Here is a 26,374-nt window from a genome sequence, read left to right as displayed (position 1 = left end):
CTCTGTCCAAAAGTCTCGAGGTACACACGTCTTACGACGGCGCGAATGAGGTGGTCTTTCGGCATCACAAACGATGCGCTCCTCGATGCTTCGCCCAAAAAAGCCTCAAGCGAGGCGTTCTAACTAAGCCTTATCGGTGCTCCGTGCTAGCGATGTGCAGCAGCACAACTGCAGCATCCCAGCAAACCAAAAACCTCTCACAGACGTCTAGCTACACGTCTCAGAGGTTTTTGGTTTGCTGGGATTTACGTGCGCGCGTTTCCGGACTGACCCCTTTCCTCCTAGCACTCTGCTTGTGGTGGCGGAAGTGGGTTTGGTTTTGTTTATTAGGGTTTAACGCCCCAAAGTGACTCAGGCTGTGAGGGACACCGTAGTGAACGGGTCCGGAAATTTCGACCACCTGGAGTTCTTTAACGTGCACTGACATCGCACAGCACACGGACCTCTAGAATTCCGCCTCCATCGAAATTCAGCCGCCGCGGCCGGAATCGAACCCGCGTCTTCGGATCAGCAGCCGAGCGCCGTAACCACTGAGCCACCGCGGCGGCGCGGCAGAAGCGGAAGGGACACAAGTAGCGCGGGCGCCCCACCCCGGCCGCTAGTGCAGTGTGCCGCGCGCGCGATTAGTCCGATACAGGACGCCACGTGCGCGCGGCTATGTATGTACAGTCTTTGTCAAATGTAACCAGGCTGCATGGTTTGCTTCTAGCGCGTACAGTGGAGCCCTTACAGCTTCCCTGAAGCTGATATGGTCGTTGAAGGTAAGGACTGGGGGTCTTCTCACCTTCCAACACCTTTTAATCTTCAGGAGAGCCACAGGGGCTCCACTATACAAGCTAGAAGCAAACCATGCAGCCTGGTTACTTTTGACAAAGACTGTACATACAGTTTATTGCCTTTTTTGTAAGTGATTGTGCGCAGTGGCCGCACGCACTTATTTTCTGACAATGCTTGGACATTAGCGCGCGAGCGGCGCGAACTTGATTACTTTTGTATTTTGTAAATAGTGTACAAAGCTCTCCCCTGTCCTTTCTTGCTATCGCTCCCCTCTATACTCTCCTCACTATCCTCTCCCTTTCCCTCTCATTTCCGTCGGCTGCAGCTCGGGTGCTTAAGATTTTAGATAGCAATTGTCGCGGCTGGCAACACTCTTTTGCTTCACCTTTTTTATTTTTATTTTTTTTAAATAAACCACTACCACCACCACAAGTAGCGATTACGACTCGCCGCCAAGAGGCCACACGAAACGCAGCTAATCACCCACAGTGACGACAGCGGAATCAGTTCGCTTAGGCACGCGCTGCGCACAGCAGCACAGAACTCAGCACGTTTGCATCGCGGCCTCGGACGCGGCTGCTACCTTGCGCAGCAGCGCACTCAATCTGTGCGAACTAAGAGCAGATTAAACGCGCCGGCCAGGTCACAGCATATTGGCAAATACAAGGACCGCTTGCTTACAGACTGCCACGTCCCTCGTTCGTTATGCGGTGCATGAAGCCACGCAACCTTAAGGCCCAACTCCAATCTCACTTCCGAGGCGTCACGCCGCGCGTCACCGCGCGCCAGGCGTCACAGGCGTCAGCCAGAACCAGTCTGCGCATGCGCGCGGCGTCAGACGCGAGCAGCGCGTGCGCTGACGCTCCGATCTGTCCCTGCCAGATATTTGGCGCGCCGCGCGCGCCGCACGCGAGCACAGAGCGAGCGAGTGTCGATGGCGCTGCGGGTTTTGCGATACAGCATCACAGTGAAAAGGCGTGCTTAATTATTTGTGTACCAAATACATTCTACGCGTTTTAAAATCATTTATTTACTCGAATTACTACCTCTCACCACTCTTGGCAGTCGAACTGCTTTTAGCAACATCAACCCAGACGCGAGCGGCGCGAGCCAGTTCCCGGAGAATGGAGATGTGCACCTCTCTCGACGCCCGACGCGGCGCGGCGCTCAGCGCGCCGGCGCGCGGCGCGACGCCTCGGAAGCTTTTGCTGCATGCGCGCCTCTGTTGCGCGCGCGCCGTAGGCGTGTACAGGTCCCTCCATACGAAGTGCGCAGTTTCTTGACCATGCCGCAGCGTCCCTCAGGCATGCCTCAGGACACGTGTAAACAGTAACGCCATCTAGTGACAAGACGTCCAAGCAGGTCAACGCTGGGTTGAATTTTTATCCGTAATTACTGATAACGAGGATGGGTGCACTGCAAGCCAGGTGTCGCTGCTCCGAGGAAAACGCACTGCATTTAGTTAGGCCTAAGAGCTTGAAAATCGCCAAATTATCTGAAAAACGGGGGGTAAGTTATCGCTTATACTTCTACATGTGGGCGAGAGTGTGCGAAATAAAAGCAAACCGCTACCATTGCAGCGAGCTATCGCGTCAACGAATTCAGCGGTGAAATGTACTTATTCCGAAGCGGGCGAGCAGGAAGGCGCCATCTCGTCAACGCATCTTGTCAACGCATCCTGTAACGTGCCCGTAGCGCGCGCGCGCGATGGTTTGTAGCGTGCGTACGCCCGCAAGACGCTGCGATATACGCAGCGTTCTGCGCATGCGCATTCGTTGCCCACAGAGTCGTTGCGTACGGTCAACTAAACGCGTATGACAAAATTTACGCGATTTGCCACACCGAATATTCACGGTGACCAAACAGCTCGCTAAGTCTAGCAGCTGTCGAAATCCAGAAGCAATCTTCAATTATGCAATGTTTTACAGCTGGAACGCTACGTGAGACGCTGAAGCGGCGAATTTGTAGCGACGTCAGCGGCCCCCGCTTCAACGTACAACGCTATTGTAGCTTTACGCAGTAGGGTTTACTCATACACGCCACTTGAGAAAACGCAGGCCAAGCAACAGAGAGCAAGCAGAAAGAAAGTTCTCCTTACCTTGGAGACAAGGCTCGCCCGGTATGCAGCAAGGGCCTTCAGATATTCTTTTTTGGCAGCCTCAGTTTTCTTCTTGTACACGTTCTTATGATCAGCCTCGAGGCCGTCCCACATTGAAGCTACTATCTTGGAGACTTCGCCAAAGCTGGCGTTTGGGTTCTGGCCCTTGATGGCTGCTTGGGTGTCACGGAAGAACAGCGCGTACGCCGATACAGGCCTGCAGTGGAGAGCGAAATGCTGTCAGCTCGAGCTTGCATGCTCCGAAATTCCGGCAGAGGGAGAAGCTACAGGAAACGCATTCACGTACTACAATGTTCACAACAAATAACACAAGACAGCAGAACACTGAACGCTGTGAATAGCAGCACTTTTAAACAAGTTCGATTACTATTTAGCGCTCCCCAGAAGCAAGTCAAAATAGCCGCAACAGACGACCTCTGTCAAGTGAACTGTTACTGAATGGAGCAGCTCACTTAACGGGGACTCCCTGGTGTCGATGCTTCCACGGCATTTCAGAAATGGTGACTCCAACTACGTACGCCTCTTGCTATGCTTACTTTAAAAACGCTCTCGTCCTGTGTGAATGGGACCACTCCTCAAAAACGATGAACGAGAACTATGCCAGTGCCAGAATCTCGGACTTCCACTACGGCCAAGGACATTAATCGTGCATGTCGACCACTGCGCAACCGTACGTGCAAGCTGCTGTACGCAGCGAGAAATAGCCCGACAAGAAACACGCGCACAAAGCAGACAGAGGCCACTGACTTTTGCGGCTCGTTTGGGTCCCTCTTCTTTTTCTTCTTGGGCATCTTGGCCTTCTTGGCGGCCTTGCCACCGCCGTTGTCCATAAGTGGTTCCGGAGAGGGCCGCTTCACGCCCCCGACCAGCTGCGCAGGAAAGGGCACAACGTTACACAGATACTGGCCATAAAACTAATTAAAAAGATATAGAGCACGGCTGCCTCACGCGGACTAAATAGTCTAATCGCGCCCGGACTCCATACACGAGTGCCATGGACAGCGGCAATAGACGGACCAATCCAATATAATAGCCAAATCGTTGCGTGTATACACCCGGATTACCACGTCACATGGCCTGCGGTTACAGATATAAGGCACGGAACCGCAAAATGCGCGGCAGTGTAGAAATGCGGGGGCGACCAGCCCTTCACAGCCGATGACGACTGGCTGCTTTGGCAGAGTCGCCGCCAAGAGGGCATTCGTAAAAACAGCGGATGAAATGCCCAGCAAACGCGGAATAGCGCTCCATACATTTCTGAAAAGGCGTCGGCCATCTGTCTCGCGGAATAGAGCCCCGCTGCTTCCGGGTCTTTAAGGGAGCGCAGGAGCTGTCGAAGAATTACCGCCGCTCCGTCAATAGTCGCCTCCACGCTCGCTGCCAGCTGAGCACAAAGGGGACAACCGCTGCGCGCCACAGAGCAAGCAAGCGATTTGCTCAGAGTAATTTTCCTCGCCGATCGAATTCTCCCCGAATGAAACGTTAGCGCCGAATTACTTTAGTAATAGAAGTACTAGACTAGCATAACCTGCCAAACCACATATTCCATCGTGGCTGTCAAGAACGAGACTGACATGCCAGTCAAACACATCTCGAAGGCAGTCCACAAGAAACACAAGATCTGGCGCAAGGGCCTGACTTTGTGAAGACGCATGACAGGCTCTGGGTGCACGCTGAAGGCCACGTAACGGTGCATTACGGACCGGGATTTTAAACTCCGCTATTCCCTCGAAAATTCCGAGGTCCAAATCTGCTACGCATCGTGCTATTAACAAGACCCTGGGTAACGCCTAACAGGCTGGGTCAGAGAATAAACGCGGGTTAATGACATCCTAGTCGAAATCAAAACGAAGAAATGGGCTTGGGCATGGCGTGTAATGCTAAGGAAGGTAACGGGTGGAAGCTAAGGGTAACGGACCGGATCAAAAGAGGAAGCAGGCGTAGCAGGAGCCGGCAGAAAGTTAAGTGGGCAGACTAGTTTTACAAGTCTGCGGGGATACGGTGGCCGCGGCTGGCACAGGACAGGGTTAATCGGAGAGATATGGAACAAGCATTTAGCGTGCATTGGACGCAATCAGGCTGCTGCCGATGATATTGGGTAACGCACCCCAGAGAGCCAAAGATCACAGGATTGGTCCTAGCTAGGCCTACGGCAGAGGCTTTAAATCGGAATAAAGGTCACTGCATGGTTTAGGCCTACCGTTTAGGCCTAGTAGTTAGGCCAACGGGACAGGTCTAGGGGTTAGGCCTACGGCTGAGGTTTATTACGAGGCCTGAAGTTGGAATATAGGTCACTGTATGGCGGCAAATTGGGGCAGTAGGCTCTGTTCTATGAGCTAGGCGCTGAGGCATAGGGATGAGGCCAAACGGTTAGGCTTATCAGGCCTACACGATACGCCTTGGGGTTAGGCCTATGGCCAAAGCTTACAGACGAGGCCTGAAGTCGAAATATAGGTCACTACGTGACTGCAAGCCTACGTACGGACAGTTTTCTGATAATGACGACGGGCGCGGTCTAAGTTCAGAAAAATCGCGCGCCATTGCGACCAAACGTTCTGACACTGCACTCTCACGAAGCCCCCGGCGGGCACACGGCTACGGCTGTGAAGGCGCTCGCGGCGTAACGCACCTGTGAAAGCGGCGTGCTGTCATCGCTGTCCTCACTGGTGGTCTCTTGTCCAGGAGAGGTGTGGTTGGATCCCGGGGGCGAACCGCTGCCCGCCGAACCAGCCCTGGGCGCCGGTCCACGCAGCATGCTCGGGGGGCCCATGAGTGCTCCCTGCGGCGGCGGCGCCGTCGGAGGAGACGGGTACTGGCCCATGTACGTACCCTCATAGGGCGGCACACTGCGAGAGCGGGGACTGCGTTGAGTGCTTACGCCGAAACGGCGAAATATAGCAGCCAACAGAGGGCTGCAGGGACGTTCCGGCCGAGCCGGCCTCCCTCGGGGTGCGTCCATCGCTCGAACACGGAGCTCTAATGGCTGCGGCCCGCCGAGTTCCAGTACGAGCGGTCAAAGAGCGCGCGGCGTGAATCACGCGCCCGGCCGGCACGTGCGCTCCGCTCGTCTTTTTCGTCTTCCACGAGAAGCCCTGGCACGGGCGCGCCCCCAACAGCTCGAAATTTAGTGACCAAAACTCGTAATGTGAGGAAAGTGCAAATGTAAAAAAAAAAAATGGTTGTACCGATGGAATCTGGCCTGGTATTGCCGGTTAAACGAAGAATTGTAATTTTATTTCGCCACAAAAAAAAAATGGCTCTAAGTTAGACGAAGCGTTCTGCAATTAATTAAATTTCTGCACTATCGATGTATCATTTTCCGCGACCGCGTAACTGGTATGCATAATTTATCTGTTGCTAAATTTATCGTGTGCTTGTTTTATATTTCAGAAATGTTTGTTGCATTTAATTAGTTTTGGCGCGCTAGCACTAAGACCCGCACTCACCGACTTCGCCACTGAGCGGCGTCATCATAACCTGTCCACTGGATTGTGAGCGAATTGCTAACCGTGGCGGTTATATTAATGCTTGGTCGCGAAAGGCTGCTCGGGAAGAGCAACATGGGGCGTACAAGACTGCGCCAAGGAGTGGTACGTGGACTCCCAGGGATCTATGAATGCAAAGTAGAGAATGGCCAATTCTGCATATATCGGCATTAACCCACAATCGCAATCGCGTCATATAGCCTTAAGGTATGACGCATTCGACCAAAGTATCACCGAAGTGCTAGTGCACCTAAATCGCATTTGGCCTAACCACACCAAATCGTCTGTCGTTTCTAGTGCGATAGCACTTATAGTGGCCATTCCCCACATTAGGGCGTTGTCCGTCCGTCCGTCCGTCCCTCCGTCCGTCCGTCTGAAGCCTGCTTTGTGGCAGGCTGCTCACCTGCCCATCGAGTTGTGTGCAACCTGCGACGGTGCCAAGTCCCACCTGCCCGCAGGTGGCAGTTCAATTAATGATTGGTCGCAAGAGGTTGCTCGCGAAGAGCAACACAGAAGCCCCACCGATGGCAGTGCCTGTCATAGGTGCTGCACCAAAGTGCCAGGAGTGGTACAACTCCCGGGGATCTTTGAATGTAAAGTAGAGAATGACCAACACCGCGTATATGGGCATTACGCCATTATCGCTATCCGAACAACGGCCATCCGTAAATACTGGATCTGAACACCGGAACCGAAGTGAAAATTGAACTGCTAGCGCAAAAATTGGTAAACTGGTTTTTGAGGAAAGGAAATGGCGCATCTGTCTCACCACGGTGGACACCTGAACTGCGCCGTAAGGGAAGGGAGGAAGGTGGGAGTGAAAGAAGACAGAGAGAAAGAGGTGCCGCAGTGGAGGCCTCCGGTGTATTTTCGACCACCTGGGGATCTTTAACGTGCTCTGACATCGCACAGCACACGGGCGCCTTTTGCGTTACGCCTCCATCGAAATGCAGCCGCCGCGGTCGGGTTTGAACCCGAAGTGCTAGCGCATCTGGTCGGGTTCGAACCAGAAGTGATAGCGCATCTTTGGCCTAACAACAAAAATCGCCTTTTTTTTTAACGTTCTCTTTAGTTCAAGAACGTCGACGCCTCTGCGTACAAGTACGGCGGCGAAAAAGTGGCAGCCCTCACAGCATGGCGGCGAGCATCGGTACTTTTCTGCGCGTGCGTGCGCGCGTAAAAGCCCCCAGCTATGCATACATTGGCAAAAGAATACTGCAACAGTCCCGAACGCATGAGACAAGGATGACACCTACCTGCACTGTTCGACAAAATATTGTCTCGCAGCTGCCGGCGTGCGCTCACTATACCGTCTTCATATACGGGGTGTTTCAGCTAACTTTTGCAAGGACTTAAAAAGAAAGTAATTGAGCTCTACTAATACTCATCTAGTGAAGAATTGTAGGCAGGCGTGTTGACCAGGTCATTATTGAAATGTGGCTGATTCGCTAATTATCAATATAAACTAGCTAGCTTTTTGATCGTAAACTTTTAGCGAGAAATTTTCGATGTGAAAGATGTTGAGAAATGACGATTTAATTAAGTAGTTTTCTCCAAAGTAATTATAGCGTGGTTCCTGTTGTCTAGATTTAAAAAAAGCCCGCGACATTTAAAAACTGTCACGTGGCTTATGAGATCCGCGTCGCGATGTTAGACCCCCTGAAACACACCACGATGAAAGGAAAGCGGTTGCCACAAAGGGGCAATGAATAAATAGGCCATCGGTCACAGCGACGGTTCCGCAAAAAGCGTAAACGCTTAGCTTTTGTTGAACTACGATGCTGAAGCATAGGCGCGACCGCGTTGGACGGCAAAAAATTAGTTTTAGAACTCGAGTTTTATACTCGACGACCGAAGCGGGGACCGATCGCTTCACTAGCGAATCGTCACTGCAGCTCCACTGCGTCGCATGTTCACGGCAAATAGAAGGTGCACGAAGTTTCTGTCATGGGCGACGATGTTCGCCCCACCAAATTCTATCGAGAAAACGCAGCATACTTTGGGGTCGCTTCTGGATTGTTGTTGTTGTTAGTGGCTATTTATTGTTAACAAAAATAAAAACAAAAAATGAAGGAACAGATGTTGGTAGCCGCGGCATCTGCCATGGAAACCTGAAGCACCTGAGCTGCGGCTAGACGGAGAGGACAGGGAGAAGGAAAGAAAGGCTGGAGCGATAGAAGAAAGGATAGGGGTTAGGGCGGCAGTATACACTACGTACAAATACAAGATATTAAAATAGAAATAAATGTGGGATGTTGCACCGCGCAAGATTGTCGAGAGTATACCTGGATTCGGACAGCTGACAGGCTTAGCGATATAAAAGTAACCATGTGTGTTAAACAAAAAATGTTTGATGTGGTGATGTTTGCTTTTTTTAAACATATCTCTTCTCATCCGTGATGGCACTGTACTGGACGCAAGCTGACGCGCTGCGTAGGGAAAACTATTCTCACAGTCGCCAGTGCGCTTGTCCGCAGCGCTGGAGCTCGCTACTGCATGCTCATCGCGGAATCATCTTCGTGGCCAGTTCCATGTTTATTTATTGCCGTTTTGCGTAGCCTTGTCCATTCTGCTGGGATGCGTTTGAGGGGAGAAGCAGGAGCGCATAGTAAGTGACAATTTTCAAATCCTGTAGGCTTAGCTTAAAGCTCTACAAATGGCACCAGAGCAAAATTAATTTCAAGAAAACAACTGAGATAGGCGTTTTTCAACGTGCTCTATTATTTCTATATAAAAACTTTGAGGCTAAGGTTAATGATAAAAAGTCAGCCAATTTACCTTCTTAATAATCAGGCGCATTTAGACAAAGATGCTGACCTAGTCCAGACGACTGCCTACAGCACTGCATTAGTGGAATCTTCGTAGACGGCACTGTCTTTTTTTTTTTTAAAGCCTGACACAAGTTCGTTGAAACACCCTGTATAGTTGTTTACCCAGCATCAGCATACATAGAAACAAGCGTGTTCACTGACAGAAAAGTTTTTTTTTACATGCTCAACGGCGTTTCTAATGACACGACTGCGGGATCGGACACTTGGTAATAAAGCGAACCATTGCGTTTGAAAGACATTAGAATCCTTGAACAAAAAGCTAGAACATGTATCTTTTTGTTCTTTTTTTTTACATTCCCAACTGTAAATTACGCTTTAGATCCCTAAGCATAAAACCAGCGCCTTGATAAAACATTTCAGAAAGTTAGATCTGTCACTGTTAGGTGATGCTGTATGCTGGACGGCAACATTATAGCAGGACTAAAACTGGAGAGAAAATTCTTACATTATCCTCTAAAGGGCTAATACAATGCGCTTAATTTAATTCTGCTCAACTGTGGTGCACACACGATGTTCAAGCAGCAGTTCATCATCGTCATCAGCGGTGACCTATGCCCACTGGAGGGCGAAGGCCTCTACCCTATCCCTGCAAACTTCCTAACCTTACCCGACTCTCTACACGTTAAAATTAAGCGCCATTAAATTGTGACATTAAATGAAACATCGCTAGTGCGCATAAAATGTTTCAGGTAATACGAACGCGTTCTCAGCATATTATACTATAGGGTTTATTTTCAAGAAACAGAGCTTCGCAAGCAAATTATTCATCTCTGTCCGTCACATACCAATTGTGTCGCTAGCGGCGCTCCGCCGAAACGCAGCACCGTTAGGAAAACATTAAATGTTAAAAGGTTCGTTGGTTAAATGTCAAAAGGTTGACATCCATGAGACTTATCAATGCCAGGCGAAAAACGTGATGCTTAACGCAGCCACGCGTTCCAAACAGTTCAGTTTGCTGTGCATGAAGAAAACAAGGCTGTCCGGAAGACTGCGCACTTTCAAACCCGTTCAAAAAGTACTCGCAAGGCCACACTGGTGCGGTAGTAACGCCCCAATCCCCAAAGCATCCAAGTAAACAAACAATTTCGAGGCACTCTGACTATCGACCAATCGCGCAGGCATTCCGTGTTGAGTTTTTCTGCACACCACTGAGCACTGTGAGTAAACAGCAACAACAATTGGCCATTGAGTTACGAAAGAAAATGAGCGTGCAAGTGGGAGCGGTGCTCTACGCAATGGCAAAGCCTTTCGGGCAATGGGGAAGCATGGCGGTAATCTATAAGGGCTCGCAGCCAGTTGTACAGGACGGAAACGACCATTTAAAATGTGCTGCATATTATATTACTCATCACATACACGCGCAAAAAAGCTACAACGCGGGCCCTTGGCTTGTGGACACCGCATCTCAACGGTAGTCGATTTTGTTACAACTCAGTGATCACTAAAAATAATCAAGCGGGTGTGAAGTTTGTGCTTTGCCGATGAGACGTGTGAAACCGAGCCTGATCGTCTGAGTAAGGCTAGTGATCAGCTGACTGGCGCACGCTCACAGGGAGGGAGAGAGACAGAGAGAGAGAGAGAATCTAGAAATGCATCCTCCGGTGTGCGCACTGCGGACAGGCAGGCCCTCGCTTACCGTTCAACAGCAAGCGCGCGGAGAGCGCGAGTCAAGCGACGTAATCGGAAGAGAACAGGCGGCTATTTGAACGCATGCACAAGGCATGGAGAAACTCAGCGCAACGAGCACAGAGGTCCGTGTTTCTGCCCTCGGTGCGGTCGCACGCGCGGCTTCTAAGGTACCCACTTTCTGCTTAGCAACCTGGCTGACCTGGCTAATTGTACGCCGACACCTAATCGAAGTTCCGCATGTGTTTCCAACTGGAAAGCAACAAAAGCGCGCCCAACTGCGCAAGCGTGCTGATTAGGGCGCGTGAAGAACACCTACGAAGGACGGCTACGCAATAGGATGTGTAACCGCTGGGCGATATCATGAGGGATATTTTGCGACAAACCAAATGTCGGCGCGGCAATCAAAAGCGTAGGATCTTGAGCCATGCGAGGCGCCTTCAGCGGTTCGACGTGAAATCAGCGGCACACAGCAGCACACTACAGAGGCGTTAAACCGCGCTCCAAGTTGCATTCGGTACCCCGAAGACATGCCGCTGCTAGGAAAACGGTCCACTCCGCAGTTCCCTTTAATTCCAACTCCAAAATAAGCTGCACAAACCATTCGCGCGCATCGCGCACAGCATAACTCTTGACAGAAAGGCACGAGGCTACGACTGAAGCGGTCCTAGCAGGTGGCTATGCCGCGTACTAAGCCCGCCGGGTAAACGACGGCTCCTAATGGTCTACCCGCAACAATAGGGTTTAAAACAGCGGTCAGCCAAGAACGCGCTGGCCGCACGTACTGTGGCGCACCGTGTCAAGGTTCCGCCTGTTGGCCGCGACCACGCACTCACCCGGTGCGCAGCTGAGCAGCTCACTTCGGGAGGCGCCACTGGGTCACCGGCCGGCGCGCAGCCTAATTGCCGACACACGACCGAGCGGACGGTCGCAAGACCTCGTTGCGAGGCATCATACTCGCCAATTCGATGGCGAACGGCAGGTTAGATATGCAACCTGATTCCTGACAGTCTGTTCGCAGAGGAGCGAAAGCTGCGAATGTGAGGCGACGTTCCAAAGCTGTCCTCTTAAGCTTTTAGCCTGCGCTCAACTGTCGGCAAGTTGTGAGGCATCAATCTCCTTCATTGTTTCTAGCAGCTCGAAGCGACAAGACTGATGTTAACAGTAATGTATGCACCGAGTGCAAGTAAACCAGTACGGAATGTAGACCCATGGGTCCGCCCATGTACAAAACATACCGTGCAATTTTTAATGTACAAAGCACGCGCCAAAACAATGCTTACGAGCGCCTACAACAGCCCTCTAGCGTGAAGGGTCAGAACTCTGCCGGCTCATTGGGCGGGTGCGTTGTCGAATTCGACATCTGCCCACACGAAAATGAAACTTAGTGCGAAAGCTGCGGCACGTCGCCGTGCCGACGTTCGTAAAAGCCTACTTCGAACGCAAGGTCAACTGCGCGGCGTCTGTAACGCGGCAAGCGTGCTACGTGACGTAAGCTCGGATAAAGGAACCGTGCAAAGAGACGATGTCGAAATCCGGGGGCGAGGGAAGCGTTCGGCCCGCAAGAAAAGAGGGCGCATTAGTTGCGCGACACGTCGAAACGGACGTTTCGCAAAAGGGGCGTAGTCACGAAAGCAATACAAGGGAGAAGAAAGACGGCCTGGGAGAAAGACGCGAGAAAGATGCATCGCACCGAACGCGCCTCGCGAAAGCCGGCGTGGTTCGTGCGAGTGGCATTCGACCAGCCCAGGAGGTGCCGGCTTTGCCCCCGACGGGCAGAAAGTGACGGGGAACGTCGACCAAGCAACGACGCGAGCGTACGTTCTGTCGGTGCAAGGACCGCCGCAGCCACGTGACCCGGAGGGCACCAACGGCGCGGGAAGTGAGAACGCAGTCCGCGCAAAGTCTTGCTTGGGCTGGTTGGTTCATGCTTGAAGATGTAATGAAAACGGCGCGACTAACAAGGAAAAGAGTAGAACACACCCGCCGTCAAGTCAGCTGCCACTCCGCCTACACTGACTGCCCTGAAAGTTTCACCTTGTTTGTTTCTTATCTGCAAACGGAAATGAGGTCTTAAAGGCGTCGCACGATACAGAGCAGAAAAGTTAAGGCACTTTGGTGGGGCGTTTTCTTTTCAGCACACCTACACCGACGCAAACTGACGGAAACGATTCATCACAACAAATGATCGGTGGTGACAGGTAGCTTTGCCTAAATCACACCTCATGTGGACCTGTCCAATCGAAGCTTCACCATGTTGCAAGTTGCCACCTTGGATTAAAAGTAACAAAAACAAATTCCACTAGAATAAGTTTCAATTCTGTACGTTCATCTCGAAAATAACGAGCATGCCACCTGAGTTCAAGTAAGAATCATGCGCTTGTATTTCCTTTAGCAGTGAGAGTGTTAATGCTATTTCTCTCTCTTTGTGTTCTGTATCACTTCTGCTGAGATCTATCGCATAACTTTCTCTGTAATTACTTCCTTGTGTACTGTTGGCATGGCATGCTTCTCGTCGGAAGTTGGTTTAACTTTCTATCCTTAGATCGTGAGACGTACTTACGCTAATTTATTAGTACCTTCCAACTGAGCCATTGTTCATCAAATACAGTAGTCGAGACTGTCCAGTCCCGCGCACAAGCCATACTGGCTTATGCGGATTTGATATTTATGCGCCTGTATTTTTACGCATGAATATCCCAAACATTCCAATACATTCTAACAATTTAGGCCTTAAAGAGTTGCGCGGTTGAGTCGGTGCAGCTGATTGCAGCAGAACCGCCCCTCGCACGCATTCACGGCAAGCAACTTCACACCACCAGGGGCGACTTGAGCAAGCAGCACTGAGAGTTGGCAACCACCTAATATGATCCATCATCACTCATTTCCCGCTATTTCATCATTAAGTGACCTCAAGCAGCAAAAAAAATGATGATCGATTTGTGCAGTTAGGCCAAATGCGAATTCGGTGCACTCACTAGCAGTTCGGTTTTCACTTCTATTTCTGTGTTCAGATCCAGTGTTCGCGGATGGCGGTTGTTCTGATAGCGATAAGCGGTTAATGCCCATATATGAGGCACTGGTCATTCTCTCCATTCATAGATCCCTGGGAGTCTTCCTGGCGCAGTGGTGCAGTGGTGCAAGCAGTGTGCCACTGCCCTTCCGTGGCAGGTGCTGCCATCGGTGGAACTTGGGTTGGGTTGCGACCCAGGTTGCTCTTCCCGAGCAGCCTCTCACGATTAATTGAGCTGCCGCCTGACACGGTGGGCAGGTGAGCAACCTGCCAAAAAACCGTTTCCGGACAAACAGACAGACAAACACACAACGGCTAAATGCGGGGAATGGCCACCATAAGAGCTAGCGCATTAAAACTGATCAGGATGTTATCCTTGCCTAAGACGAGGAGTTGTGTTTAGCTGGGAAAAATAACAAAATGAAACGTGAGCTCCACGTCTGCCTCGTATTCTAGGCTGTGGTCCTGGATGTGGTGGCTGCTAATAAAGAGCTGTAGTAGGATCAAACAAAGAATTTTGAAATTACAATTTTGTTATTAGACCGCCCTGTCATGTATCGGCAGAAACAATAGGCATTCCAATCAGAAGTGTGACCTGCAAGTTCCAATGGGTAAAACTCAGCTACCAGAAGCAACTCGACAGCGCTTGTCAAGAGAACAGCGCTTGGAACAGCGCCTACGTCAACAGCACAGCGATTAATGATTAAGGACCAGCCCATCGCCAATGGGACAGGCACCACAAGCGCTCGCAGCGGAAGGCGGCAGAAGCGCACCGCCGCGCGCACAGTGCCAGCTGCGGTAGCTGTTCACAAGCTGCTTCTCCCACGAGCGGCCTTTCTCTCTCTGTCTTTTTTGAGCAGAAATGAATGAAATAACTCCGCCAAAGGGCCACCGCCCGCTTTTTCCAAATGGACGACGAGTTAACGCAAGAAAGTGCAACGCTAGTTAACTTGCCGCCGAATCCAGTGACGCAAATGCCCGCGTAAAAATATTGTTTCCAAGTGCGTGAGATTTGAGGCGACCAAAAAGTAAAAAGAGCCGCCGCGGTGGCTCAGTGGCTATGGTGCTCGGCTGCTGGCCCGAAAGACGCGGGTTCGATCCCGGCCACGGCGGATGGAATTTCTTTGGAGGAGAAATTCTAGAGGCCCGTGTACTGTGCGATGTCAGTGCACGTTAAAGAACCCCAGGTGGTCGAAATTTCCGGAGCCCTTCACTACGGCGTCTCTCATAGCCTCAGTCGCTTTGGGACGTTAAACCCCATAAACTAAACTAAACTAACTAAAAAGTAAAAAGAGACAGAGAGAGAGAGGGCCCGTGCACCGGTCCCACATGCGCTCAATGCCGCTGACGCGCGGTGTATCCTCACCTGGGCAGCCGGACCCACCCCGAGCAGGCAGGATCGCGAACGCACGGATGCGGACGAGCGAGCCGGAGAGGGCCGATGGCCCGGAAACCTACCTTTGTAAATGCATGGACTGCGGAGGCGGCGGCATGCCCATAGCGTGGTGGTACATGTCGGCGGGCCCCTGGTACGAGTGCTGCTGGGGGTGCTCCATCATTCCGCCCGCCATGGGGGAGCCCAGGGCCTGGGCCATGCTCGTCTGCGGAGCCATCGGCTACAGGGGAGACGACGACGGCACCGACTCAGGCAACGAGAGCGGCACGCACCGCTTTGTTCCCTAGCAGCTGCTCACAGATCTGCCAGTGCCTTAGAGGCCTGGAATTAGAGCCGAGCTCAGAGGAGAACCCCTGGTCTATGCTGTAAAAATTTGCTTTGGCCGAACAGCGTCATCACATGCGACAGACGGCCAAATGAGTCTGCAGGCTCAATCGTCCACGTAATCTCACAATGTACTCCCACTGCAGTATAATTATTGCAATAGAATTACAGTGGGGGCAGGTAAGCCGCCATTAACATGTCCTGATCAGGAAGACGGGTATGAGCAAAAAAAAAAAAAAACCTTCTGCCCCATCGTTACGTCTTGCTTCACCTTAGAATGTGAAATAAGGCATGCATATAAATGGGACTGAAATTAGGCAACCACATCGCCAAGTTATGGGACGCACAACAATGAGAACGATTAAAAGAGGGGCTCTGTCTGCCCTCCTCTTCATGATTATTTTCGCCGTCAGGCGCTATGGATTTAAAATTTTCTCATTACTTACTGTGCAACTGACAAATATTTACTCAAAACCGGCTTAGAGCTATTGCAGTGCTTTCGGTAATCAGCAGCACAAATTGAAGACGAAACTATGCAACGTATGGAATCAGCGCCTGTGTCGAGTTGTAAGGGCTCGGCATCACGGTGAAACATGAGAGCGATGCCGCCAACGCACACCCGATACGAATCAGACGTCTTCAGATAAAACGGCGTCGCATTCGTATCTGATGAACATAGTAGTACCGACTTTATAATAGCCGTTCGCCTCGTGCAGCCCAGAATTCTGGTACGCGTCGTCCACTTTCGACTACTGTTTGCAGTAAAGCGCAAGCTCACCTGAGATCCGTAGACCACTTCTGCCGTGGCTGCTTCGTCGGGATGCGTAGGACCACCCACGTTCTGCAGGTTGATGGGTGGAATCTCGAACTCCTCGTCCCCAAAACTGGGTGTGTGAAATGTCTGCAACGATAAACGACGGAAGCGCTGTTGCAGAGACTGCCGTCAAGCACACAAATGACACAAGACAATGCATACGAAAGGAACGACGTCGGAACACGCTTAATTCAGGCCACACAGGACACTTTATCGATTGACTTGAGTGCAATTTTCTTTTACCAGTTGCGCATCTGAAAAAAAAAAAAAAAAGTTTAAAATGAAAGCAAAATAACGAACCACTCCGTCGAAAGCGAGAAAATAATACTCAGAAGCGTGTTTCAGTGTTGGACACTATATGTCGTACAGATGTAAAGAAAAAGTAAGCGGACACCGTGGAAGACGTTTATCTGCACCACGCTAGCTAGCTGACTGCGACCTCGGTGATATGCGCCGCCGTCAGGGGTGTTACGAAGCCTCTGCGTTCCGCCAGCGGAGGAAATTGGCATGCCGGCTGTTTTGCGCAACCAACAGCAGCAAGTTACATACGGTTCAGCTTCGAGCGCGGAAACCCCTCACCAAGTTGCCCCCGCGTTAAATACAACCACCAACAGTTGTATACGTGCTCAAGTGCGCGGCGCATTATGCCGGCCCTTTCAGGACTCCCATTCGGTGACGCGCTTTAGTGACGGCTGCCTCATGGCGGCCGATCGGGCGGGCACATTAAAGGGACCATGAAAAGAATTAAAAGCCGCTTGCAAATGTTAGAAGTGATGCTCAGAAGCATTGACACCAAGTATGAGTCTTCGGAACTCAGCCGGCAATTTATTATGAATTTTTAAAAACCGTGTTTTTCAAAATTCGCGGGCCGCTTGGTGTCTTCGTAGGGAGCAATTCTGAAACCAAAACCGGGAAGATAGACGTCACTAGTCCCATGACGTCGGCAGGCCACCACACGCTGTCATTCGCTAGAGCCGCCGCAGCTTCGACGTCACGGGCACACTTCCGGTAGCGGTGAAAATCGTCTGCTCGAGCTGCCGCGCGACCCCCTGGGGCAAGCGCGAGCGAGGGCATTGCCTTCGCGCATATGGTTTTAATTTACCTCTGCCGCCTCTTTCTGTCGCGAGTTCGGGAGCCACTAGCAGTGCCTTTTTCGACCGCCCAAGATGAATACGCCTTGCTGTGTCGTCGGCTGCAAACCCAGTGACTGGCGAGGTGTTGAACTCAGGCATGTTACTCCTAGAGACGTGCGTGAGAGAGCAGCCTGGATGGAGCGCATCGGACTGCCAGCGTCGCACGCACGCCGAAGACTCCGCGTTTGCGGTCGACACTTCGCACCTGACGCTTACTACTATAACCCAGCGCTCGTTCGATAGTCAGACATGAATGTCAAGCAGCTGAAGCTTTGACCGAAGTCGCTGCCGACACTGTTTCTTCCCGCCGGGAAGGTGAGTTTCCAGCTTACAGCGATCGGTATGGACGTTTACACGATATGATCTGCGATGGAAGACAATTTTATCTACGAGAACTTAAAAAAATGTGCCGCATTTACTTAGGGCACAGGACGAATTCGAAGCGTTAGCTGTCGCGGAGGGCCTTGGCCTGACGGCTACGTACTGCTGCTGTTCACATTCGGCTGCTGCTTCGACATGCAGACTCGGTCCCGACCTTCTTTGACTCTCCCGTCCGTTTTACGACCGTAATACCGTATGTTCCTTGTGTTCTAAGTCGGGCGGCGCGATTTTGCGATCCCGCAGCCGGGTGTCCAACATCATTCGAGAGCTAGGCTCAGTATATGCACGGTGTTTCACACCAAGACTTGGCAGCATCGGTGTGACGGCCGAACCAGCGCACAAAAAAATAAAACATTGTGTGAGCCGGGAACAGGTCCGGGTCCATTCTGCCAACTAGCAAAGAAACCCGACGCGCGCCGCAATCCAAGAAAGCGCCGAGACCGGAGAGACGCTGCCGACGCACGCTGCTCCTCGCGAGTGCGACAACCGGAAGTTGTAAACCGAACGTCAGCGAATGACGTTTTCATGGGCGGAGCCCAGTCCCGGAGCTGTTTTCTTTATTTTTTCATGGTGCCCCGCGCGTACGAGTTGAGGGGGGAGAGGAGGAGGGTGATTTTTAATCGCCTATAACTTCGTTGTTATTGATGCTAGCTCAAAAATTCTTGCGCTGGAGTGACGAGTGATGGATTGCCTATCTTTACATAATCTCAATAAATTTGTTTCATAGTCCCTTTAAGCGGCAGCGATGGCGCTCTGCCCGCAGCGAGCGGAAATCCTGCAGCTCGCTCTCAAGGGCGACGTCCGTCGTTCCAAACAAGCCTAGTTTCTATCATCCTACATATTTATGGAGGCTTCGTTAATTTTACGACCGGTTAAAGGCATTAAGCGCTAAAATTCCGCGCCCTTCGACTACCGCCACCCTCGCGGCGCCGCGCTGAGAGGAGCCCGTGTATTTATCGTATTTAGCAGGTGGGGATCGCATCAGAGCTTGCGGCGGCTTAAACTTGCTCCGAACAAACAGGCGGGCATCGCTGCGCTGGAATAAGACCGGAGCGAACTTGAGGCGCCTCTCCCCCGTAACTGCCAGCGTACTGTTGAGTGGTGACGACAGGTGGGCTGCGTCAGCATGCCCACAAGAATATGGCTGCCGAAATCGTTCGTATGTTGCTCCTTTTCGCCTGCCTGCCTGTACAAGGGAGAGCTGTATTGGCATACATCCTGGTAACTAAGCGACATTCGCAAATTACTTATTACAAACTATTATGTGACTTATAAAAGCATTATTATTATTATTATTTATTGCAGGCAACATCGAATATTTTTGTCGCAAAACAAACAATAGCAACAAACAAAATGGGCGCAGTGCTTCTGTAACAACCATGTATATGAAGTAGCCTGTTAAATAAATGTCTTAATTTGGGAAAAAAAACAACTCTGCGATGGTCTCTTAGGGTCATGGAGTGGATTCCAAGAGGAGGTAAACGTAGCGGGGACAGGGGGAGGGGGGCGTCAGTCGGGCAAATTCACAGGGTGGCTTAGCTGTCGCAGGTGGGTGTTAATTGAAGAACAATGGCAGAGGTCTTTGTGCTGCAGCGGACGTAGCCGGGATTATTATTATTATTATTATTATTATTATTATTATTATTATTATTATTATTATTATTATTACGTCCACTGGCCGGAATTCGGTGAGGCGTGCCTAATGTGCACAACGAATTACTACATCTGCAGCTTCATCAATGCCAGACCACTGCAACAGTTACTGACGTCAATGGCTTCGCTAGGAATAGAAGTTTTTGCGTAATTGCACTGCGTGTTCGCGAACGTGTTATTGCCACACGCTGTAAAGTGCGACAAAAACCAGTTAAGTGATTCATGGAGTAGGTAGATCAGGTTCCTCATTGGTCTTAGCGAGCCATGGAATAGCGCCCCTTCAGGCCATGAACTAAAGCAAGTCCAACCGTGCCGCCAAGGTCCGACGTTCAATGAAAATGACCACAGGAGACTCTTCCAAGCACCCCCCCCCCCCCCCCTCCCCCTTTCGCCTCCTCCCGTGCGAAATACTACGTAAACTACTGCAGCATTTCGGCGTCGGCAACTTTTCCGTCGTCGACGCGGCGGCCACAGTGCAGTAGCCGCCGCTGCCCCCAGATGGCGCAAAGAGCGCGCAGCGGCTCCCAGCGCCGCTCGCGAAACACGGAGGAGGAGCGGCAGATCGGCCTCGTCTTTGTATCGCGGCCGCAGTACCACGGCGGAGGGAAAGGCCTTCGACTGCTTTTTCTCGGATCATAAAAACAATTTCTAGCTGCACAACGAAGCAATTCCGTTGCCATGGTTACCAGAAAGGGCCGTGAGTGGGGAGAAGAGATACAATCGCGCTCCTCTCCCCTACGATGAGAACAGCCAGACCATCATTTACCCAACAGGGAGAATCAAAAGAAAGGCAAGTATATGTGCGCCGCGACGAGGTGCGCCGAGAACGGCTCAGAAATGCAAACAGGGCAGTTATTTATTCATGAAGCTAACTTAACGATTCATTTTCGAAAGAGTATTAAGCTAAACAGGAATCGGCGTCTCATTTCGCTTCGCTGCGCGCTCGCTCATTCCTTGTATTCATGAGGGGCCGCGCTCGCTCATGAAAAAAAGACGCGGGGGAGAGGGGGAACAACGGCGCGCGTAATCTACGGCCCACAACAAGAAGCTGATTAAAAGAAATACATCAAGCCCTTTCTTCCCAACGGTCGGCGCGGCGATATGAATCAAGGGCCGCGTTTAATTTAAATCGCACAGTGCTTCTCGAAACTATGGCGATGGAATTATCCATGCAGCGAAACTTTCCGCCACGACGAGGTTAAAGCGAAGTAGGCCTCGAAGCAGCACTTGGCGGAAAAGAGACTCGCGAACGCACAGCGCTGCTCAGAGTTTATGATCACAGATCCGCCAGCCGGGTCGCTTGTAGAAAACTCGGCGACCTACGAGTCAGGTACGCGCAACAAGCCGCCTGGCAACGTTCTGTGAGTCTTCCGCTTATTCCAATCCTACCCTTCGTGACGTAAACAGAAACGGCAGCTGCAAGGCCGCATGCCGCCCGTCGCGTTGGCTGCAAACAAGCCGGCTGACTATAGGGCAGCGCGAACGATTGTACGCAATGGAATTGGAAACTGACAGAAGGCGCCCGCTGCGCGGCTCAGCAAACACGATTGCAGTAAGAGAATGCTGCAGTTTGGGCACAGCTGCAAAGGCGAGGGGTATATATGGGTCAGTTACGAAACGAACACGCACAGTACGACGCCGTACAGGAATAATGCCGGTGCTGCGCTGGCCTTGTTGAAGGCTATTAGAGGGCAAACAATTGAGCCTATTTTTCGCCCCGATTTGGGCAAGTTATTCCGACAGCTGCACAAGACATGAACGTGCGGTCAAAAGGGCTTGCTGCCACTCATGCGAACAACTCAGTCGAAGATAACTGCTGTCTCGGTTGGGTTTGCCGGCAGGGGCGCAGACTTACGTAAAAGACGAGAACGCCACAAACAGAAGTTAATTCGCCTCTCTTTATGCAAAACGGTATCGCACAGTGTTATCCACTCAACTGCTTCTTTTTTTTCTATACGTCTACCTATCGCTATTGGTAGTATTTGTTTCAGTGATTTTCTATCCCCATCATTCGCAACAACGCCGGTACGCTTGAGGTGAGGGCAACACTCAAATCGTGAAAGACAATACAGGCTAGAAGCTTCACTACAGAACGATAAGAAAAAGAACAAGAACCTGGATGGACACTGCACAGCCACTAGAAAGTAAGCGCAGTGACAGCAATCTCCAACAGAAAGCTATCGAAAAACCGCAAAATATCACTCCGCCCAAGCTGCAATTCAGACGTCGAGCGAAGAGCCGGATCAAAGTCATAGAAGGGAACCGGAGAGGCAACAGAGAACGAAACTACACTCTGTGAGCAGTGTGCAAGTAGGAACCGCGCCAGCTCCCGGCCGCTTTAAGGATGGCCCTTCAGCAAGCAGCCCTTCTTGACACATCAGACTCGCAGAATCACGCGCTGCCACAAAAAGGTGTCCTCAAAAAATGTTATGCCTCATGCTGACTTCGCACTACCAATAAAGACAATGTTAAATCGGCAAACTTTACCACAATCAACTGCTTTCATTCTCCGCTTGGCTGCGCACGGAATCGTTGGTAAGCAAAATGATCCTCTCCAAGCAAACAATAGCACGAAAAATGCTTGCCTTCTCGAGAAAATTCTGCTCGCACGTCTGTAATCTATAGACAAACAGGGAAGCATCCATGCACTTCAAACGACTAAATTTAGATCCTATACATATAATTTTTTTTTTCCCCGGAACCACCTATTTTCAGATTTTTGCACTTACCCCAGAGAATGCCACCAAGAGCCCGTACAGCCATTGTTCAAAACATGTATCGGATTTTTCCCGGAAGACTTATTGCAGATGTTAGCGCAAATCATCCCGGTCCCTTCCATTCGCCGGCTCAGTCGATTCCTTTCCTGCATCGTCTACACCGCAAGAACGGCGCAGCAGCAGGCGATCAAGTGAGGCAGGCAACCGAGGAAAATGACCGCCCGAGAGAAAAGCAGCCCACAATGAAACCAGATTTGAGAAGAATGCGCGCGGGCTACGAAGGCAATTTCGAATAGCTTCGCGCGCATCGCCTGCACGAACAGCTCGCCACAGTCCTGCCAAGAAAGCGCCTTGCCACAAGCACCACGGACCAGCTGTGCAAAAACACCCTTGGTGGAAAACGCTAGCGGGTAATACTCGCTTTCAGCAAGGCGGACCTGCGCGCGGATGCAAGAAAGTGTTTTAAGCTCGCCGCTTGCCGAGAAACCGCCGTCGCCGCTATACTTCACCACCGCGAGTCATGCCACAGCGAAAGGCAAACACCCCTGGGGTCAAAAGCTTTGACAAACTGCGGACGAGCGTTTGAAGCACCCAGCCATGAAGACAACTGCCACCCTGACCCGCAGATGGTGACGCAATACCTTCCGGCCGTCTCCAGCAGTGTGTGGGTCTATACCAACGCAATCCTGACTCAGCAAATAAAAGGGCAGCGACAACTCAAACGAAAATGAAAGCTTGATTTCCTGCAAACGGGATACAGAGACGCACGCGAATAATAAAAAGAATGGAATTCAGACGAAGAAGAAGAAAAAAAAAGTGCGATGACACGAATGCACAGAGAAGCAATTTCCATGAAATTATAAGTTTTTCTTGGCCGCTTAGGTTCGCACATCAGACGCCGAATGTAGTGCGCGTGGTGATGCAAGCTCGCGTTCTCACCGCGTCGCTTCTTTCCTGAAGACATTGCCTACAAAAGTGCTGCCCGCGTGACGCTTCATTTCACAACCACGGCTGAATCCTGGTAAAAGCTCCACGGCGACTTTGCATACGGCGGAACAAAAAGAGGCCGCCATTAAGGGATGCCATCAAAATAAAATAGTTCCCGAGTTTATTTTCGCCGCCTAGCCGATTGCACTTGCATCCAATGAACACATTACATTAACCCAACGTAACAGCTACTGGGGGAGCGGGTCAGTCTAATTAGCCAGCACAGGCTATACAGCCCTTCAAGCAAATAAAAGTCCTCACAAAACACCACCGACATTTCTCATTATAGAGCAGTCAGAAGGCCCGTGCGGCAACCTGAAGTAACAATGGCACAATTAAGCATGGTGGACCGAGCATGAACTAGGCGCCACGATACGGTGGGCGAGATCCGGTCATACTACCGAACTGTTTGCGAGAGGCTACACAACATTTCATTATTTAAAAAAAAAGAAAAAAAAACGGTATGGAAAAGAAGGAGAACCGTGGACGACGACGTGCCAGACGACGTGCAGCATAAAACCAGAGCTTCCTCCGCGACAAAGAACACGTATTCTTCCGGCCGCGTTGCCTGCAGTTACTACCCCCTCGTGCAAGGCCACTGGTTTGCGCAAGGCAAGGTAATGGCACTGCACGCGCGCACGCACGGTATGTAAAAGGCGCCACTATTCCACGTGAGCACAGTGACGCTCCGTGGCGGCATCCGTCACGCGGCCCGGCGGCCAAACCAAATGATGCGCCCCCGAGTCGGCCTTGCACGTAAATAAAGCCTGCAGGCACCAACGAGCGGCCCACAGAAAGAGCCACAACGCTGAACGCCTGGCGAGCACATGCGCAAAACGCTGCTATAATGGAGCCGTTTCCGTGTTCCCATGTTCCAGGATTCCATTTCTCCGATGAGGGTGAAAGGAGCCAGCGCATCTTCCCACGGGGCGCCCATCCCGCGACAGTCGCAGCAGGATCCATTCCTCCGCTAACCTTCACTGCCGGCCCTCGGCCGCGGCGGCTATCGGCGTCTCCGCGTGTGTGTCTCCCCCGTCCAGGTGACGCCCACCCTTGGGCCTCGGGGCAGCTTTCGGAGCCGACTTTGTATTTTATGAGTGCAACTTGCACGCAAAACCGGTTAACCGGTTTTAAATGGGTTAACAGGTAGGAAACGCAAGGCCGCGCATAAATTTCTCTGCCGGCATAAAATAGGCCGGCGGCATTCTCGTTGAACACGATGTTTTCTTTCGATTTCTCGGCCTCTCTCTTCCCATGCACGCATAAACGCGCTTCATTTCTCTTGCCTTGTTCTTTTTCCCCCCGGCGGCTTTCAGTAGTAAACCAGGGCGTATGGCTCTGTGACTCCCCTGATATCTGGGACTTGAATAAATCTCGGCGCGCAGCAGTTATCTGCGCAGCACAAACGCAACTACGCAGCGCCAAAGCTAGTCCCACTTACAAACACCCGCGTGCACTTAGAAGGCAACCGTCTGCTCACCAAAGCATGCTGAGAAGGACGCCAAGGGAGACTGACAAAATTGACTGCGAGCTTCTTCTTTTGTTTGTTTTTCTGAGCGTCCTGTGCCCCGCGTCGAACACCTGCGGCGCCATATACATCGGCGTGCCAGCAGTTCAGTGGGTGCGTTCCTAGTCGCAAGTGGGCCTTTCTTCAAAAAAGAAGAAGAAGAAGAAAAAACAGGTACTACTTTGTGCGGCATTCGTTGGTGCAAATGGCGACACTGAAGCCGGCGAACTTCTCCGGCACCGGCGTAACATGCAGCTACACTTGAGAAGGTAGATAATAATCTCAAATGGAAGGGGCTTCAAAGCCCAGCGAACACGGCCAATAGAGCGTTTCAGAATAGAGGAGCCAAAGTTTGCAGCCCCTACTTGAGTTGCGCGCCGTGACCTTGCGAAAGGTAGAGGCAACGGAGCTTTTTTTAGAAAAGGGGCTCGCCGCATCTGGATTGCGTTAGCCGCTCGCAGCGCCACTCCGACGGAAAAGTGATACTATACCCAGGGGTTGCACTTTTCGGTTTAAACAGAAAAAAAAAAATGATACAAGTACGCCGCATTTAGTTCTAAAAATTCGGTTTAAACCGAAAAAAGGTCAATATTCTTAGCATGCAAGGCATACCTATAGCTGGCTGCTGAGTACGAGTTAGGTAGGAAAGCCAGGGGTGTGATGCGATTATTTTGTTGTTGGATAAGGAGCGCGGTAGTGCGATTTGAGGTATAGCTCCGCTCCGCTAGCTTATACGCCCCCGCAGGCCGTTTCTTTAATCATCACCTGTTTACAGCAGTTAGTTGGTTAAGGAGGTTTATCAACTGCATGTAGGACACTGACACGAAACTGAGCATGGGCGTCACTAAAAAGTATGTCCATGGAACGTATTAAAAAGTATGTTCCATCGCTGCCATCAATACGCAGAGTACGTGCCCCCCCACCTCTCGCTCAACCTAGAGCGACAACTCAACGATAATATGCCAACCTAGTTCTTTTGAAGCAAACTACCACCTGCGTTTTTGTCTACCGACGACGTATTTCCGTGGCGATGAGCATAGCAACTGCCGAAATACAGGAACAACTTAAACCTGCAAATGCTTGCAGCTGAAACTCCGTGCTGCAGACAAGCTGAGATCTAGTGAGAGCTCCGTGCACTCATGCGGCTGCGACGAAGTGCCGGTGCTGCAGCTACTGCGCCGTCAGGCACTGACACGTTCCCTTTTATAGGGAACATTCAGTGCCCAGGCGGCGCTGTATTTGTTCCGCAGAGCGTATTTAAACTGCTGCCGTCAGTCCCTTGGGCAGCTACAAACACGAGACCACATTCTGAACCATTAGAGGCACGCGTCTAGCTGATCCCGTGCTAAAGCTTCTGTCGGCGTAGCCCAGCTGACGCAAGCCACGTGTGGCTTTGACAGAGCGCGGAAGCTCGCAGAAAACTGCGCCAAAAACTGATTGCTGCTCTCCGTAGCCTGTGTGTTACGGCGCTGCGACCGACACGGCAGACTATATAGCGCAGGTTGCCTAAAGGCCATCTGCTTTGGATAGCGCATGCTATTTCTGGAATTCAGTGTTCGGTTCGAACACTAAGCGGGAACCCAAAGCGCCCTCTGAGTTCTTCGCATGCGC

General features: G+C 51.3%; 1 protein-coding gene across 11 annotated transcripts in view; it reads right to left on the bottom strand.

Moving 5' to 3' along the window:
• Window positions 1-26,374, bottom strand: part of LOC149352726 (TOX high mobility group box family member 3-like) — a 387,363-nt gene that overhangs the window by 6,144 nt on the left and 354,845 nt on the right. For all 11 annotated transcript variants that reach the window (XR_016290841.1, XM_089581938.1, XM_089581939.1 and 8 more), the window contains 5 exons: window positions 16,350-16,472; window positions 15,310-15,467; window positions 5,526-5,742; window positions 3,644-3,765; window positions 2,876-3,092 (listed from right to left, as the gene is read on the bottom strand). Coding sequence is in view for 10 of the 11 variants with exons in the window: in XM_089581938.1 (XP_089438064.1) it covers window positions 2,876-3,092; window positions 3,644-3,765; window positions 5,526-5,742; window positions 15,310-15,467; window positions 16,350-16,472 (837 nt within the window). In the remaining variant the exon portion in view is untranslated. The remainder of the gene's footprint in view (window positions 1-2,875; window positions 3,093-3,643; window positions 3,766-5,525; window positions 5,743-15,309; window positions 15,468-16,349; window positions 16,473-26,374) is intronic.

The sequence above is a fragment of the Amblyomma mixtum genome, chromosome 3 (assembly GCF_055824585.1).
Source record: "Amblyomma mixtum isolate Tamu chromosome 3, ASM5582458v1, whole genome shotgun sequence".
NCBI classification, from domain to species: Eukaryota; Metazoa; Arthropoda; class Arachnida; order Ixodida; family Ixodidae; genus Amblyomma; species Amblyomma mixtum.
This window is presented reverse-complemented; position numbering and strand designations above follow the sequence as displayed.